Raw genomic sequence first — 14,274 nt, forward strand, 5'->3', positions numbered from 1 at the left:
CTCGATTACCTCAGGTCAGCGGAGTTTTCACAGTGTTCAATTCAACACTCACCCCACGTCACAGCAAAAAAAGTTACTGGACGGGGGCTTGCCGTGAACAAATGACCTGCTGAGTCTCCCGTATGACAGAACAGCCAATTATCTGCAAAGGTACTGTACTTCATTGCCCTTGAGAAATTTATAATGGGATTTAAATACAAACCGTTCTTCGCACCATGTTCCACGTGCAATGTACGATCTGTACCCTGGACACTGTGTCCATACTTTATAACCATGGTTTCGGAAAGAATTTGCATTTCTCTAGCGGCGGTCACGAACTCGGGAGCAGCCAATGGAGTGCTTCTAACTTGCATTCGGTATAGGGGACACCCGCTCCTCCCCTTCTCTCTCCCTCTCCCCGGCATTGCACGCTTTGCCTTGCACATCATGGCTTCTCTCTGCATCTTCTCGCTGCCCGCCCGAGCGGCGGTGCTGAAGCTGGCGCCCGTGGTGCACCCGCCGATGCTGGCCAGACGGCTGCACGCTGGCGGCTGCAGGTAAGGCCACACCTGGCCGGCAGGTGAGCGGGCCGAGTGCCCCCCAGGTGTGGTAGCTACCGGGGACCGTTGCAGACCCCAGGAGCGCGCCCCAGGGCTCTGCAACCGGCGCAAACAATAGCTGGAACTGCGGCGGCATCAGCCTCTCCCTGCTGACCCGTCCTGTGCAAAATAGGAGGGAGGCAGGTTAATTTAACAATGCGGGCAATCTGAAAAACAATTCTCTTTTGCAAAATTAAAAGAAATAAATCGCCAAGAACGCACTGATTTTGCTGATCGCAAACATATCTGGGATTAGCTGAGTTTGCAAGTGGGTTTAGTGAAAGGATTCATTTTTTTGCAAATGTCAAGCAAAAGCTTGGAATGGCAAAGCGCGACATCTGGTGGCGAGCTTGCATGCGGCAGACATTATTTTAAAGCGACCGTCGGTAAAGATCAATCAGTTCAGCATTTGAAACAAAAATATGTTCAGCGGGAGGACCGATGACCTGAAACTTAAGCGATGCTGCCTGACCTTCTGAGCATTTCCAGTATTTCTGCATCTTGTCTCTAAATCTGGCCAAAGGCTTTAGTTTTGAATCATAGACCAATCTCTAATGTTGCAAAGATTGCCTCAGATTTTAGGGAAGCTTTAATCCAGTGCAGTTTTCAAAGTTCTGAACGTTTAACTAAACCATGTGCAGGATGGAAGGAGGTCACAAGAGACTGCAGATGCTGGAATCTGAGCAACCAACAACCTGCCTTGGAAACTCAGCAGGTCAGGGACAGAGTGTAATGGACAGTCTATGTTTTGGGTCAAGACCCTTCATCTGGACTGGGAAGTTGACCCAGAGTTCTTTTCCACTTCTTCAAGAGCATCTTAAAACTGCCGGCCCCCTCATAAATTGAGGGCAGAGATGAGGAACTTTGTTTTGGTTAGGAGATGGCAGCAAATAATGTAGGGTAGCAATTCCAGATCGGTGCCACACTGTGTGACATCAAAATAATAACGGATTAGTTCAAATGCTTAGGTTGGTTTTCCCAGCAATGGGAGCTGGTCCTGATGTCGAGATGGTTTGTTTAGCTGGGGATCTGGTCCTGATAGGGATCTAGTCCTGGTGGTGGGGGTGGGGGGAGGTTCTGTTTCTGATGCTGAGATGGTCTGATTGTCTGATCCTGCTGGGGAATTGGACCCGGCCAGGGGGTTCTGGTTCTGATGCTGAGATGTTTGAATTGTCTGGAGATGTGGTTCTGGCGGAGGTCTGATCGGGGATATGGACCTGGCCGGGGGTTGGGGGTAGTTTCTTGTTCTGATACTGAGATGGTTGGATTGTCTGGTCCTGATGGAGATCTGGTTCTGGTGGAGGTCTGATGGGGGATATGGCCCTGGTGGAGATCTGGTTCTGGTGGAGGTCTGATCGGGGATATGGACCTGGTTGAGATCTGGTTCTGGTGGAGGTCTGATCGGGGATATGGTCCTGATGGAGATCTGGTTCTGGTGGAGGTCTGATGGGGGATATGGTCCTGATGGAGATCTGGTTCTGGTGGAGGTCTGATCGGGGATATGGACCTGGCCGGGGGTTGGGGGTAGTTTCTTGTTCTGATACTGAGATGGTTGGATTGTCTGGTCCTGATGGAGATCTGGTTCTGGTGGAGGTCTGATGGGGCATATGGCCCTGGTGGAGATCTGGTTCTGGTGGAGGTCTGATTGGACATATGGACCTGGTGGAGATCTGGTTCTGGTGGAGGTCTGATCGGGGATATGGTCCTGATGGAGATCTGGTTCTGGTGGAGGTCTGATCGGGGATATGGACCTGGCCGGGGGTTGGGGGTAGTTTCTTGTTCTGATACTGAGATGGTTGGATTGTCTGGTCCTGATGGAGATCTGGTTCTGGTGGAGGTCTGATGGGTGATATGGCCCTGGTGGAGATCTGGTTCTGGTGGAGGTCTGATGGGTGATATGGCCCTGGTGGAGATCTGGTTCTGGTGGAGGTCTGATGGGTGATATGGCCCTGATGGAGATCTGGTTCTGGTGGAGGTCTGATCGGGGATATGGACCTAGTGGAGATCTGGTTCTGGTGGAGGTCTGATCGGGGATATGGCCCTGGTGGAGATCTGGTTCTGGTGGAGGTCTGATGGGGGATATGGCCCTGGTGGAGATCTGGTTCTGGTGGAGGTCTGATCGGGGATATGGACCTGGCCGGGGGTTGGGGATAGTTTCTTGTTCTGATACTGAGATGGTTGGATTGTCTGGTCCTGATGGAGATCTGGTCCTAATGGGTAACTGGTCCCAGTGCAGATCTAGTCTTGATGCTGTTGGCCTCATTACCTGGTCCTGGTAGGGATCTGGTGCTGACAGGGAGCTGGACTGAAAACCCCACTGGCTCTGACAGTTTCCGTTCTTTCCTTGTCCCCAGGCAGGCGGCCGTGGTCATCTCAGGAACAGCCCTGGCCAAGCAGATTCGTGATGAGGTGCGGAGAGAGCTGGAGCAGTGGGTGTCTCTCGGGAACATGCGCCCTCAGCTCAGTGTTGTCCTGGTGGGGGATGATCCTGGCAGCCACGCGTACGTGAAGAATAAAAGCAGAGCTGCTGCCTCAGTAGGTGAGGACAGGGATTGCCCTGTACGTGTTAACCCTCGCCTCCCCACAGAGTACTCCACACCCCAATCCCAAACAATCTCTTACGTTTACCCTGCTTACACTAATGACATCAGAAAATGCTGGCAACACTGACCAGTTCAGGCCACATCTATCAGAGAAAAATTTCAGGCTAATCACCTTTCGTTGAGAGGAAACATTTCTGCCTTCTCTCTCCACAGATGCTGCCTGATTTGTGGAGTACTTCTGGCATTTTCTGTCTGTATTTCAGGTTTCCAGTGTCTGCAGGTTTTTGATAATGCCGTGAGTCACTAACCCAGCATTCCCATGTCCGAATACAGGTCCCAGTCCAGAGGCTTGGACACAGAATCCCAGGCTTTTATTGGGGAAGGGTTGCGGTGTTGGAGAGCAGCACTGAGAGAGATACAGAGATGCACCTGGTTTTCCTCGTCTCAGGGTATACGAGATCTGAAGAACAGATCACAGAACGTAGAACATTACACAACAGCGCAGGCCCTTCGGCCCACAACATCTTTTAACCTACTCTAAGATCAGTCTAACCCTTTCCTCTCACATGGCCTTTAGTTTTTCTATCATCCACGCACCTGGCTAAAATTCTTGTGAATGTGCCTAATTGCATCTGCCTCTCCCAGTCCCCTTGTAGACCACACTTGGAGAATTGGGTTCCGTTCTGGTTGCTTCATTACAGGAAGGAAGAACTTATCGCTCTCTGGTTAATAAAAAACTACCTTTGATATCCCCCTATACTTTTCTCTAATCACCTTAAAACTATGTCCTCTCATATTGGTTATTGCCACCCTGGGGAAAAAAGTTCTGGTTGTTCATCCTATCTATGCCTCTTCTCATGTTATGAGGGGTGATTGATAAGTTTGTGGCCTAAGGTAGAAGGAGTCAATTTTAGAAAACTTAGCACATTTATTTTTCAACATAGTCCCCTCCTACATGTACACACTTAGTCCAGTGGTCGTGGAGAATACAGATCCTTTCTTTATAGAAATGGTCCACAGCAGGGGCGATTGATAAGTTTGTGGCCTAAGGTAGAAGGAGATGAGTTTTTAACTTCAAACTTTCTGCATTATCACTCAAAGAGTTGAACTGCACATCATGTAACAAGAGTGTCTTGGACCTCCAGGAGGTCCACAGCAAGGGTGATTGATAAATTCGTGGCCTAAACTAGAAGGAGATGAGTTATACAACTCTTGTTACATGTGCATGCAGTTCAACTGAGGGAAAATGCAGGAAGTTTGAAGGAAATAACTCTTCTACCTTAGGCCATGAACTTATCAATCATCCCTGCTGTGAACCACTTCTGGAGGTCCAAGTGCCGACTTCTACAAAGAAGGGATCCGTATGCTCCACGACGGCTGGACTAAGAGTGCAAATGTAGGAAAAGCAAATGTGCTAGGTTTTCTAAAATTGACTCCTACCTTAGGCCACAAACTTATCAATCACTCCTCATATACTCCTATCAGGTCACCTGTCATCCTTCTTCACTACAAAAAGAGAAGCCCTCGCTTGCTCAACCTTTCTTGATGAAACATGTTCTCTAATCCAGGCAGGATTCTGGTAAATCTCTTCCTACCCTCCCTAAAGGTTTACATCCTTCCTATAATGAGGTGACCAGAACTGAACTCAATACTCCAAGCAACACACACAAAATGCTGAGGAACTCAGCAAGCCAGGAAAAGAGTAAACGGTCAACGTTTTAGGCTGAGACCCTTCATTGGGACTGGAGAAAAAAGATGAGAAGTCAGAGTTAGCAGGTGGGGCGTGGGAAGGAAGAGACGGAAGGTGATAGGTGCAGCTGTGAGGGGAGGTGGGAAGCAAAGAGCTGGGAAGTCGATTGGGGAAAGAGACAAGGGCCTGGAGAAGGGGGAATCTGATAGGACACAAGACCATGGAAGAAAGGGAAGAGGGAGGAGCACCAGAGAGAGGTGATGGATGGGTAAGGAGATAGGAATGGGAATGGGGAATAGGGAAGGGGGGGGTATTACTGGAAGACTGAGAAATAGATGTTCATGCCATTGAATTGGAGGCTACACAGACATAATACAAGGCGTTGCTCCTCAAACCTGAGCGTGGCCTCATCACGGCCATGGATTGACATACTGCAATGGGAATGGGAAGTGGAATTAAAATGGGTGGCCTCTGGAAGATCCTGCTTTTCCTGGTGGTTGGAGCATAGGTGCTCGGTGAAGTGGTCTCCCAATCTACATCGGGTCTCACTGATATACAAGAGGCCACACTGGGAGCATTATATATAGTATATGACCCCAACAGACACAGAGTGAAGCGTTGCCTCACTTGAAAGGACTGTTTGGGGCCCTGAATGGTAGTGAGGGAGGAGGTGTAGGGCAGGTGTGCCACTTGTTCTGCCTGCATGGATAGGGCCAGGATGGAGATCAGTGGGGAGGGACGAATGGACAAGGGAGTCGCATGTGGTGCGATCCCTACAGATCCCTGCAGGGGAGGGAAAGATGAGATTGGTAGTGGAATCCCGTTGGAGGTGGTGGCAGTTATGGAGAATTACCGCATGTGCTGGATGCGGAGGCTGGTGGGGTGGTAGGTGAAGACAAGAGGAACCCTATCCCTGGTGGGGTGGCAGAGGATGGGGTGAGGGCAGAGGTGCGTGAAGTGGAAGAGATAAGTTTCAGGGCAGTGTTGAAGGTGGAAGAAGGAGGACATCTTAGTTCTGGAATGAGAAACTTTATCCTGAAAGCTGATGTGGGGGAGACGGAGGAATTGCGTAAAGGGGATGGCATTTTTTTCAAGTATCAGGATGGGAAGAGGTATCGTCCAGGTAGCCGCGAGAGTCAGTGGGTTTGTAATAGACATCAGTAGATAAGCTATCTCCAGAGATAGAGACAGAGAGATCGAGAAAGGGGAGGAAGGCGTCGGAGATGGACCAGGTAAATTTGAGAGCAGGGTGGAAGTTAGAGGCAAAGTTACAGAGACAATACTCCAAGTGTAGTCAACCCAGAGTTTTGTAGAGCTGCAACATTAACTTGCATCAGCTCTTGAACATGAAGACCAACATAAACATTCTTGACCACCATGTCAGCTTGCGTGGCACCTTTGAGGGATCTCCAAGGTCCCTTTTTTCCTCCACACAGAATCCTGACATTAACCCTGTACTCTGCCTAAAAGTTTGACCTTCCAAACTCTATCACTTGGCACTTTTCTGGACTGAATTCTATCTGCCACTCTCAGCCACTTCTGTTTGTAAGGGTCTGTAACAGCCAGGATTATTCCTACTGCCTTTCCTGAATAAAGGAATAGCACTTTGTATCCTCCAATCTTCTGGTACTACTCCTGTGGTCAGTGAGGACACAAAGATCATTGGCAATAGAACAGCGATCTCTTCCCTTGCTTCCCATAGTAACCTGGAGTATAACCCGTCCAGTCCCAGGATTTACCTATCCTAATGTTTTTCTAACACTGCCTTTTCCTTAACCTCAACATGTTCCAGCACGTTACTCTGTTCTATGCTGCCTGATGTTCGTCCAGGTTCCTCTTACTCATGAATACTGAGGTAAAATATTTATTAAGGACTTCCCCAACCTCCTCTGATTCCAGGCACATTCCCCCTTTAATCCCTGATTGATCCTACCCTCACTAGTCATCCTGTTCTTCACAGATGTGTAAGATGCTTTAGAGTTTTCCTCAGTCTTGCTCACCAAGGCTTCTCATGTCCCCATCTAGCTTTCCTGTCCATCCTTACAACTTTCAAGTGTCCTGTCTGATCTTCAGGCTTTCTGAACCTTAAGTATGCTCCCTCTTTCCTCTGACTAAATGCTCTACCTCTCTTGCTAGCTCTGGTTCCTTCCTTGTTTGAAAAGGGACAAATCTCGTTATGGACAATGATGTATGGCTTCACTCTGCTTGCAGGCATCGTCAGTGAAACCATTCTACGACCTGCCAGTGTGTCACAGGAAGAACTTCTGGAACTAATTGAGAGGTTGAACCGGGATCCGAAGGTCACTGGGCTGCTGGTTCAGCTCCCTCTGCCTGGTGAGTTTCCTCCTGGCATTTACCCAGTACACTGGGAAAACAGAGAAGAAACACCCAGATCAAGCCCCTTTAGTAAGAAGTGTTACTAAATAAATAAAAGGCAGCCATTCAGCCCATTGTGTCTATGTGGTCTCTCCAAGCAATCCCACCAGTCCTTTATCCCACATTTCCCTGTAAGCTATTTCCTCTCAAACGCCCATCAACCTTCCCTGATGATTCCGACACCCACGAGGGACAATTTATGGAAGGTAACTGCACAGCTTTGGGATTTGGGAGCACCCAGAGGAAACCCACGCAATCACAGGGAGAACGTGAACTCCAGACAGACAGCACTCAGGGTCACGATCGAGTCCGGATCTCTGAGGCTGTGAGGCAGCAGTTAGGTGTCACTGTACTGTCCTTTTAAAATAGGACTAGTTAGTTTGGAAGATTTTACAAATTCAGTTCATAGTTCCTGCATACTGCTGACTAGCTTAAGATTACATTTATTGCCCATCCCTAACTGCCCCTTGAGGAGGTGAGGAATGAGCCGCCTTCTTGATCGGTGCTCCCACAGTGCTGCTGGAGAGGGAGTTGAAGGATTTAGACCCAGTGAGATGAAGGGACAGCGATGCAATTCCAAGTCATGATTGGAAAGGAAACCTGATGGTGACGGTGGTCCTTGGCGGGAGAGGTGATGGGTCTGGGAGGTGCTATCAGAGCAGCCTGGACAAGTCACGGCATTGTAGTGTTGTAGATGGTGGATACTGCAGCCCCCGTGTGCCGGCTGAGGGAGGGAGTGTGCTGGGTGCTGCTAATCAAGACTGGATAATGTCGATCGTCTTGAGTGATGCTGGAGCTGCACTGGTTCTGAATTGTGCCTTGTTGATTGTGGAAAGGCCTGGGAGTATCAGGAGATGTGACACGTGCCACAGGGCTGACTTGTACTTGTAGCTGCAGTACTCTGCTGGGCTGGGTTTCTGCTCCATCTGACCCCCCCAGAGTGCTGGTGATTGGTGTTGCCACTGAGTTAGGGGTGGGTGGTGAGACTCTCACTTGGGTGAGATGACCAATGCATGGCACTTCCGCTGTGGTATGGATGTTACCTGCCACAATACTCCACTGCCTTTGCAGGGGCTCCTTCATCGTCTGAAGAGCTGCAGGTCAAAGTGAGCATTGTGCCGTCATCAGTGACCATCCTGAGAAAGGAAGGTGGTTAGGCCGAGGACACAGCCCTACGAGGGTATTGACCACCACTGAAGATAATGAACTTCGTGTGTGTGAGGGATAACTCGAGTTACTGGAATGCTCTCCCTTTGATGTCCATAGAGGTTGTTTCACCTGGGCTCCCTGACGCTACACTCAGTCGAGTGATGCTGGTTCAGATTTACTTGTCACGTGCACATCGAAACATGCAGTTGTTTGCATTAAACAGCCAGCACACCCAATGATGTGTTGGGGGCAGCCCGCAAATGTCACCACGCATTCTGGCGCCAGCGTTGCATGTGTGCCACGTTCTGCAGAACAACATAAGCAACAGCAATAAAAAAACAAGACAACAGCAAAACAGGCCCATTTCCCACACCCACACACCCATTTATATACAGACAAGGACAGGCCATTCCTAGGCCTCCAGTCCTTGGTCCTGGGCTCTTAGGCTCGCAGACGTCGGGGCCCCAACTTCAGACTTTGCCCCAGGACTTGCCGATCATGGGCTTGATCTTTGGGCCTCGACTTTCAGACTCACACAGATCTCTGACCCCAGTGTGTCAGGCCTCATGATTCTTTCGAGCCTCTTCCTTCATCCTTCAAAGGGACGCCTTGATATCAAGGGCAGCCTCTCTCACCTCAGCTTCATGGTGTAATTTTGGCCAAGTTTGGTGGTTCAGGGTAAAGTGAGCAGGTGTTTGGTAAGCGCCACTGACGGCTGCATTGATCATACCTTCCAGCGCTTTGCAGATCAAAGGAGGATAATTTGCAGAGCCATGAGGACTGGGATTAACTGGATTGCTCTACAGTGATCCAGTATAGATTAGATGTGCTGAATGGTCTTCTTTGCTGTATCAATTCCATTGACAGAAACGAGTGGACTGGATTTGTCTAACTTTTTGTGAACACAACAGGCACGGGCAGTTCTCCACATTGTCAGACTGATGTAAGTGAAGTAACTGGTAAATTTGTCTATTATTGTCACATCTACTGAGGTTCAGTGAAAAACTTGTCTTGCATGTCGTTTATGCAGATCGATTCTCTGCAACACTGCACAAAGTAAAACAATAACAGAGTACGGAATAAAATGTTGCAGTTACAGAAGGTGCAGTCCAGGTGGACAGTAGGGTACAAGATCATAACAAGGTAGATTATGAGATCAAAGTCCATTTTATTGTACTGGGGGACCATTCAATGGCCTCATAGCAGTGGGATCAAAGCTGCCCTTGAGCATGGTGCTATATGCTTTCGGGCTTTTGTATCTTCTGCAGTCAGCAAAAGGGGGAGAAGAGAAAATGTTCGAGGTGGGTGTTGCCTCTAATTTTGCTGGCTGCTTTACCAAGGCCCTGAGGAGGGTAGTACAAGGAGGGGAAGTTATTTCCTGAGCTGTGCCCACAACCCTGCGGTTTCTCGCGGTCGATGGCAAAGCAGTTGCCATAGCAAGCTGCGATGCTCCTGGATATGGTGCATGAATAAAATTTGGTGAGGGTCGAGGGTGATGTGCCAGATTTCCATAGTCTTCTGAGGAAGTAGAGGCATTAGCGAGTTTTCTTGGCCATGGCATCAGCGTAATTGGACCAGGGCAGGCTGTTGGTGATGTTCATTGCTAGGAGCTTGAAGTTCTCAACCCTCTTGACCTCAGACCCCACACACTACCCCCCCCCCCCGAAATCAATGAGCAGCTCTTTTTCAAAGATCGAGAGAAAGATTATTGTCATGACACCATGCCACTAGGCTCTCTATCTCCCTCCTGCACACTCTCATAATTATTTGCGATTTGGCCTACTACAAGGGATTGAAACAGCTTGGCTGGAGGCACAGTTTGTTCTGGAGAGCAGGTCCTTAGTATGTTGTCTGGTCCATTGGCCTTTGCTGCGACCAGTTCTCTCAGCCATTTCTCGATGTGGAGTGAACGGAACGGACTGAAGACTGCTTTCTGTGACGGTGAGACTCTCAGAAGGAGCCAACATAGATCACCTACCTCACACTTCTTTAGCACTCACAGGCTGGTTCTGCCATTGTTGAGGGGGAAGATGTTTTGGAGCCTCTATCTCCAGTTAGCATTCATTCTCCACCACTCTCACCCGTGTGCGATAGGCGAGTGGACTGCTGACCTTGTCACCTTAAGGCTTGTCTGTTGCTGCCCCTGGCACGATCCTCTGTGCCTCCCAGTAAACTGGGATTCACCCAGCAACATGCCCGGCCATGTGGCCACAGGGTGCGTGGGAGTGATGGACAGGGCCTCATGGACTCCCGCGGGGTCTGGAGCTGCCAGATCTGTTCTGAGTGTCTCATGGCACTGTGAAGGATGTTCGCAGTGTGAAGGATTGCGTCTCGAGTACAGGGCATCATTTTGTTGGTGACAGGAGAAGTTTGCCAGTAAGCTGGTGTGCAACTGATACACGGGGAAGCTGGGGCGACGAGGGCTCGAGTTCTACGGAGAGACTGGGTAGGCTGGAGCACAGGAGGCTGAGGGGTGACCGTAAAGAGGTTTATAAAGCCGTGGAGCGGATGAATGGTCACAGACTTTTTCCCAGAGTAGGGGAATCCAAAATTAGAGGGCCCTGCTTTCAGGTGAGAGGGGAAGATCTAACGGAGGAGCTTTTTCACATGGGGTTTGTCGACACGTGGAATGAGCTGCCAGAGGAAGCTGCACAGATGAGTATAATTGCAATGTCTAAAGAGCATTTGACAGATACATGGACAGGAATGGTTTAGAAATATACGGGGCAAGCAGAACTCAGACCAAGGTACCTTGGTTGGCCTGGGTGAACTGGGCTGAAGGATCTGTCTCCATGCTGTGTAACTTTATGGTTCAGAATCAGAATTGGGTTTAATATCACTGGCATACGTCGTGAAATGTGTTATTATGCAGCAGCAGTACATTGTACCTCATTATAATAAAATCTGTAAGTTACAGTTAGAAGTCTATTTATGTTTGAATGCTCTCTATAGTACATCTGTAGAAATTTACAAGCGTCTTTGTTGACATACCAAATCTCCTCCAACTCAATGAAATATAGCTGCTGTTGTAATTGCATCAATACGTTGGGCCCAGGATAGATCCAAGGAAATGTTGATAGCCAGGAACTTGAAATTGCTCACCCTTTTCACTTTTGATTCCTCAATGAAGACTGGTATGTGTTCCTTCGACTTCCCCTTTCTGAAGTCCTCAATCAATTCTTTGGTCTTACTGACGTTGAGTGCAAAGTTGTTACTGTGACACCACTCACCCAGCTGACCTATCTTGCTCTTGTATGCCTTCTCATCACCACCTGAAATGGCTGTACGGTAATGCTGTGGTCACCTATCAGTACTCCCAGGTCAGGTGTACCTACCACAGGGAAACCGCTGAGGTCAGGGCCCAGTGGATTTGTCCCTGGTGTTGGTCCTCACTACCTGCTGCACCACAGCCTGCGACCTCCATCCTCCTGGACTAGGGCACTTTGGTCAGTAGTGGTGGCACTTCCCCACTCAGTAACGAACCCTGAGGTCCCGACCAAGGGGACATTCTGAGTCCCTGCTGTTCTCAGTGTTTCTTCCAAGTGTTACACTCGGGAGGAGTCCAGGTGTGTCAGCTGAGGGATGGTGGTGGGTAGTGATCGGGAGGGGTTTCCTTGCCATTGGTGATCTAAATGGAGTCAAGTTAGGAAAAGGGGAAGTACAACAAGATCTAGGTGTTCTTGTACATCAGTCAATGAAAGCAAGCATGCAGGTACAGCAGGCAGTGAAGAAAGCTAATGGCATGCTGGCCTTTATAACAAGAGGAATTGAGTATAGGAGTAAAGAGGTCCTTCTGCAGCTGTACAGGGCCCAGGTGAGACCCCACCTGGAGTATTGTGTGCATTTTGGTCTCCAAATTTGAGGAAGGACATTCTTGCTATTGAGGGAGTGCTGCGTAGGTTCACAAGGTTAATTCCCGGAATGGCGGGACTGTCATATGTTGAAAGATTGGAGCGACTGGGCTTGTATACACTGGAATTTAGAAGGATGAGAGGGGATCTAATTGAAACATATAAGATTATTAAGGGATTGGACACGCTGGAGGCAGGAAGCATGTTCCCGCTGATGGGCGAGTCCAGAACTAGAGGCCACAGTTTAAGAATAAGGGGTAGGCCATTTAGAACGGAGCTGAGGAAAAACTTTTTCACCCAGAGAGTGGTGGATATGTGGAATGCTCTGCTGCAGAAGGCAGTGGAGGCCAAGTCTCTGGATGCATTCAAGAGAGAGTTAGATAGAGCTCTTATAGATAGTGGGGTCAAGGGTTATGGGGAGAGGGCAGGAACGGGGTACTGATTGTGTATGATCAGCCATGATCACAGTGAATGGCGGTGCTGGCTAGAAGGGCTGAATGGCCTACTCCTGCACCTACTGTCTATTGTCTATTGATACCACAAAGCTTCATGGCATCTGGAGCTGGTGATGAGGACTCCCAGTGTTACTCCCTCCCACCCTTATGCCACTGGTGGGACACACGTGGGGATTGCAGCAATTGCAGCTATTTTAAGACAAAGTGAGTGTGGTTAGATCATTTCACTGCCAGTTATTCTTACATTGATGAATGGGACCAGCTTGTTTGGTATGGACCAGTGATTCTATAACTCCGTGTGTCCGACCTTGAGCTGGAGCAGATCATTCACGCAGAATCATCCTCCAGCTCCTACATTTGAAGTGAAGTACCTTCTCAAATTCGGAGATGTTGCTGCAGTTTCTTTCAAGTTCCTTGTCTTCTACCGCTTAAACCTGGATAACTTGGTGTTCTTCACTCTGTGAAGCCTGTTTCTGTGTTCTATGACCTGTCTGACACTGGCTGACATGGTGTTGCCCACAGTGACTGCGTAAGGAGTGAAGAGGGTGGGTGGGTGGGTGTTGCTGAAGAAAGAGATGAAGCCAGGGAGATGTCACGCTACTGTGCACCATCAGCCTTTGTACTGGAGGGTCTGGCATGAGACTTAAATCTTGGAAATCGGTGAGTTGGCCACGGAGCAGGAGCAGGATCTGAACACAAGGATCAAGCGGCCGTGGGTCGGACAGTGTCTGGAGGCAGAGGGGTGGTCAGTGTTTCTGGCTGAGGCCCTGCATGAGGACCGGTGTGTAGAAGGAAACCAGGTGATACAGAGAGGTGAGAGGGAGGGGTGAGGCAGGAGCTGGCAGGTGATAGGTGGAACTGGGTGAGGTAGCTGATGATGGACAGATGGAGCTGGGTGGGTGATAGGTGAAGGGGGGGACTGATGGGCACATACCCAGATGTAGAAATCAGAGGAGGAAGGTGGAGGCAGAAGAGGAGATGATAACTGGAACCAGATAAAAAGGGAATGTATGTGGCGGATTCAGCTGAGGGGGTGAGTAGAGAGACGGGCTGGTATGTGATGAGTGGAAACAGGTAAGGTACTTGGGTGCTGTTAAAATGGTGGGATTTGGGGAAATGGAGGCGAGGCAAAGATGAAGAATGCTAATGCTTTTTTACCAAAACCCTTTACTGTTTGACTTGCAGAGCACATTGACGAGCGTTCCGTCTGCAACGCGGTCGCTCCGGAGAAGGACGTGGATGGGTTTCACGTGGTCAACGTTGGAAGGCTCTGCTTGGATCAGCAGACGATTCTCCCAGCCACCCCAGCAGGGGTCTGGGAGATGATTAAAAGGACAGGTATGTGAACACCACGTGAATAGTGAAAGTGGCTCCTTTCAGAAGTGACCAAAGCCAAGAGAGTGAATTTTACTCAGTTACGATACAGACAGATCAGGGGAGCTGGGATTGCTCCATTTGCAGACAAGAAGGTTAGGGAGATTAGAAACAAATTAGAAACACCAGGTCATTAGATGTAGGAACAGATTTAGACCATACAGCCCATTGAATCTGTTTTGCTGTTCAATCATGTTTGTTTTTTTTACCTCATTCTCTCCACAACCTTAACCCTCTTAACAATTGAGAACCTATCAT

At 49.1% G+C, this 14,274-nt stretch overlaps 1 protein-coding gene across 1 annotated transcript in view; it reads left to right on the top strand.

The window, feature by feature from the left end:
* The first annotated feature begins 416 nt into the window (after window positions 1–416).
* The window catches only part of LOC132390866 (bifunctional methylenetetrahydrofolate dehydrogenase/cyclohydrolase, mitochondrial-like), a 45,589-nt gene continuing 31,731 nt past the window's right edge, over window positions 417–14,274 (top strand). Inside the window, exons 1-4 of the mRNA XM_059963411.1 lie at window positions 417–536; window positions 2,933–3,117; window positions 7,023–7,145; window positions 13,828–13,980. Of these exons, the coding sequence (XP_059819394.1) occupies window positions 427–536; window positions 2,933–3,117; window positions 7,023–7,145; window positions 13,828–13,980 (571 nt within the window). The 5' untranslated portion in view covers window positions 417–426. The remainder of the gene's footprint in view (window positions 537–2,932; window positions 3,118–7,022; window positions 7,146–13,827; window positions 13,981–14,274) is intronic.

The sequence above is a fragment of the Hypanus sabinus genome, chromosome 3 (assembly GCF_030144855.1).
Source record: "Hypanus sabinus isolate sHypSab1 chromosome 3, sHypSab1.hap1, whole genome shotgun sequence".
Classification (NCBI taxonomy): domain Eukaryota; kingdom Metazoa; phylum Chordata; class Chondrichthyes; order Myliobatiformes; family Dasyatidae; genus Hypanus; species Hypanus sabinus.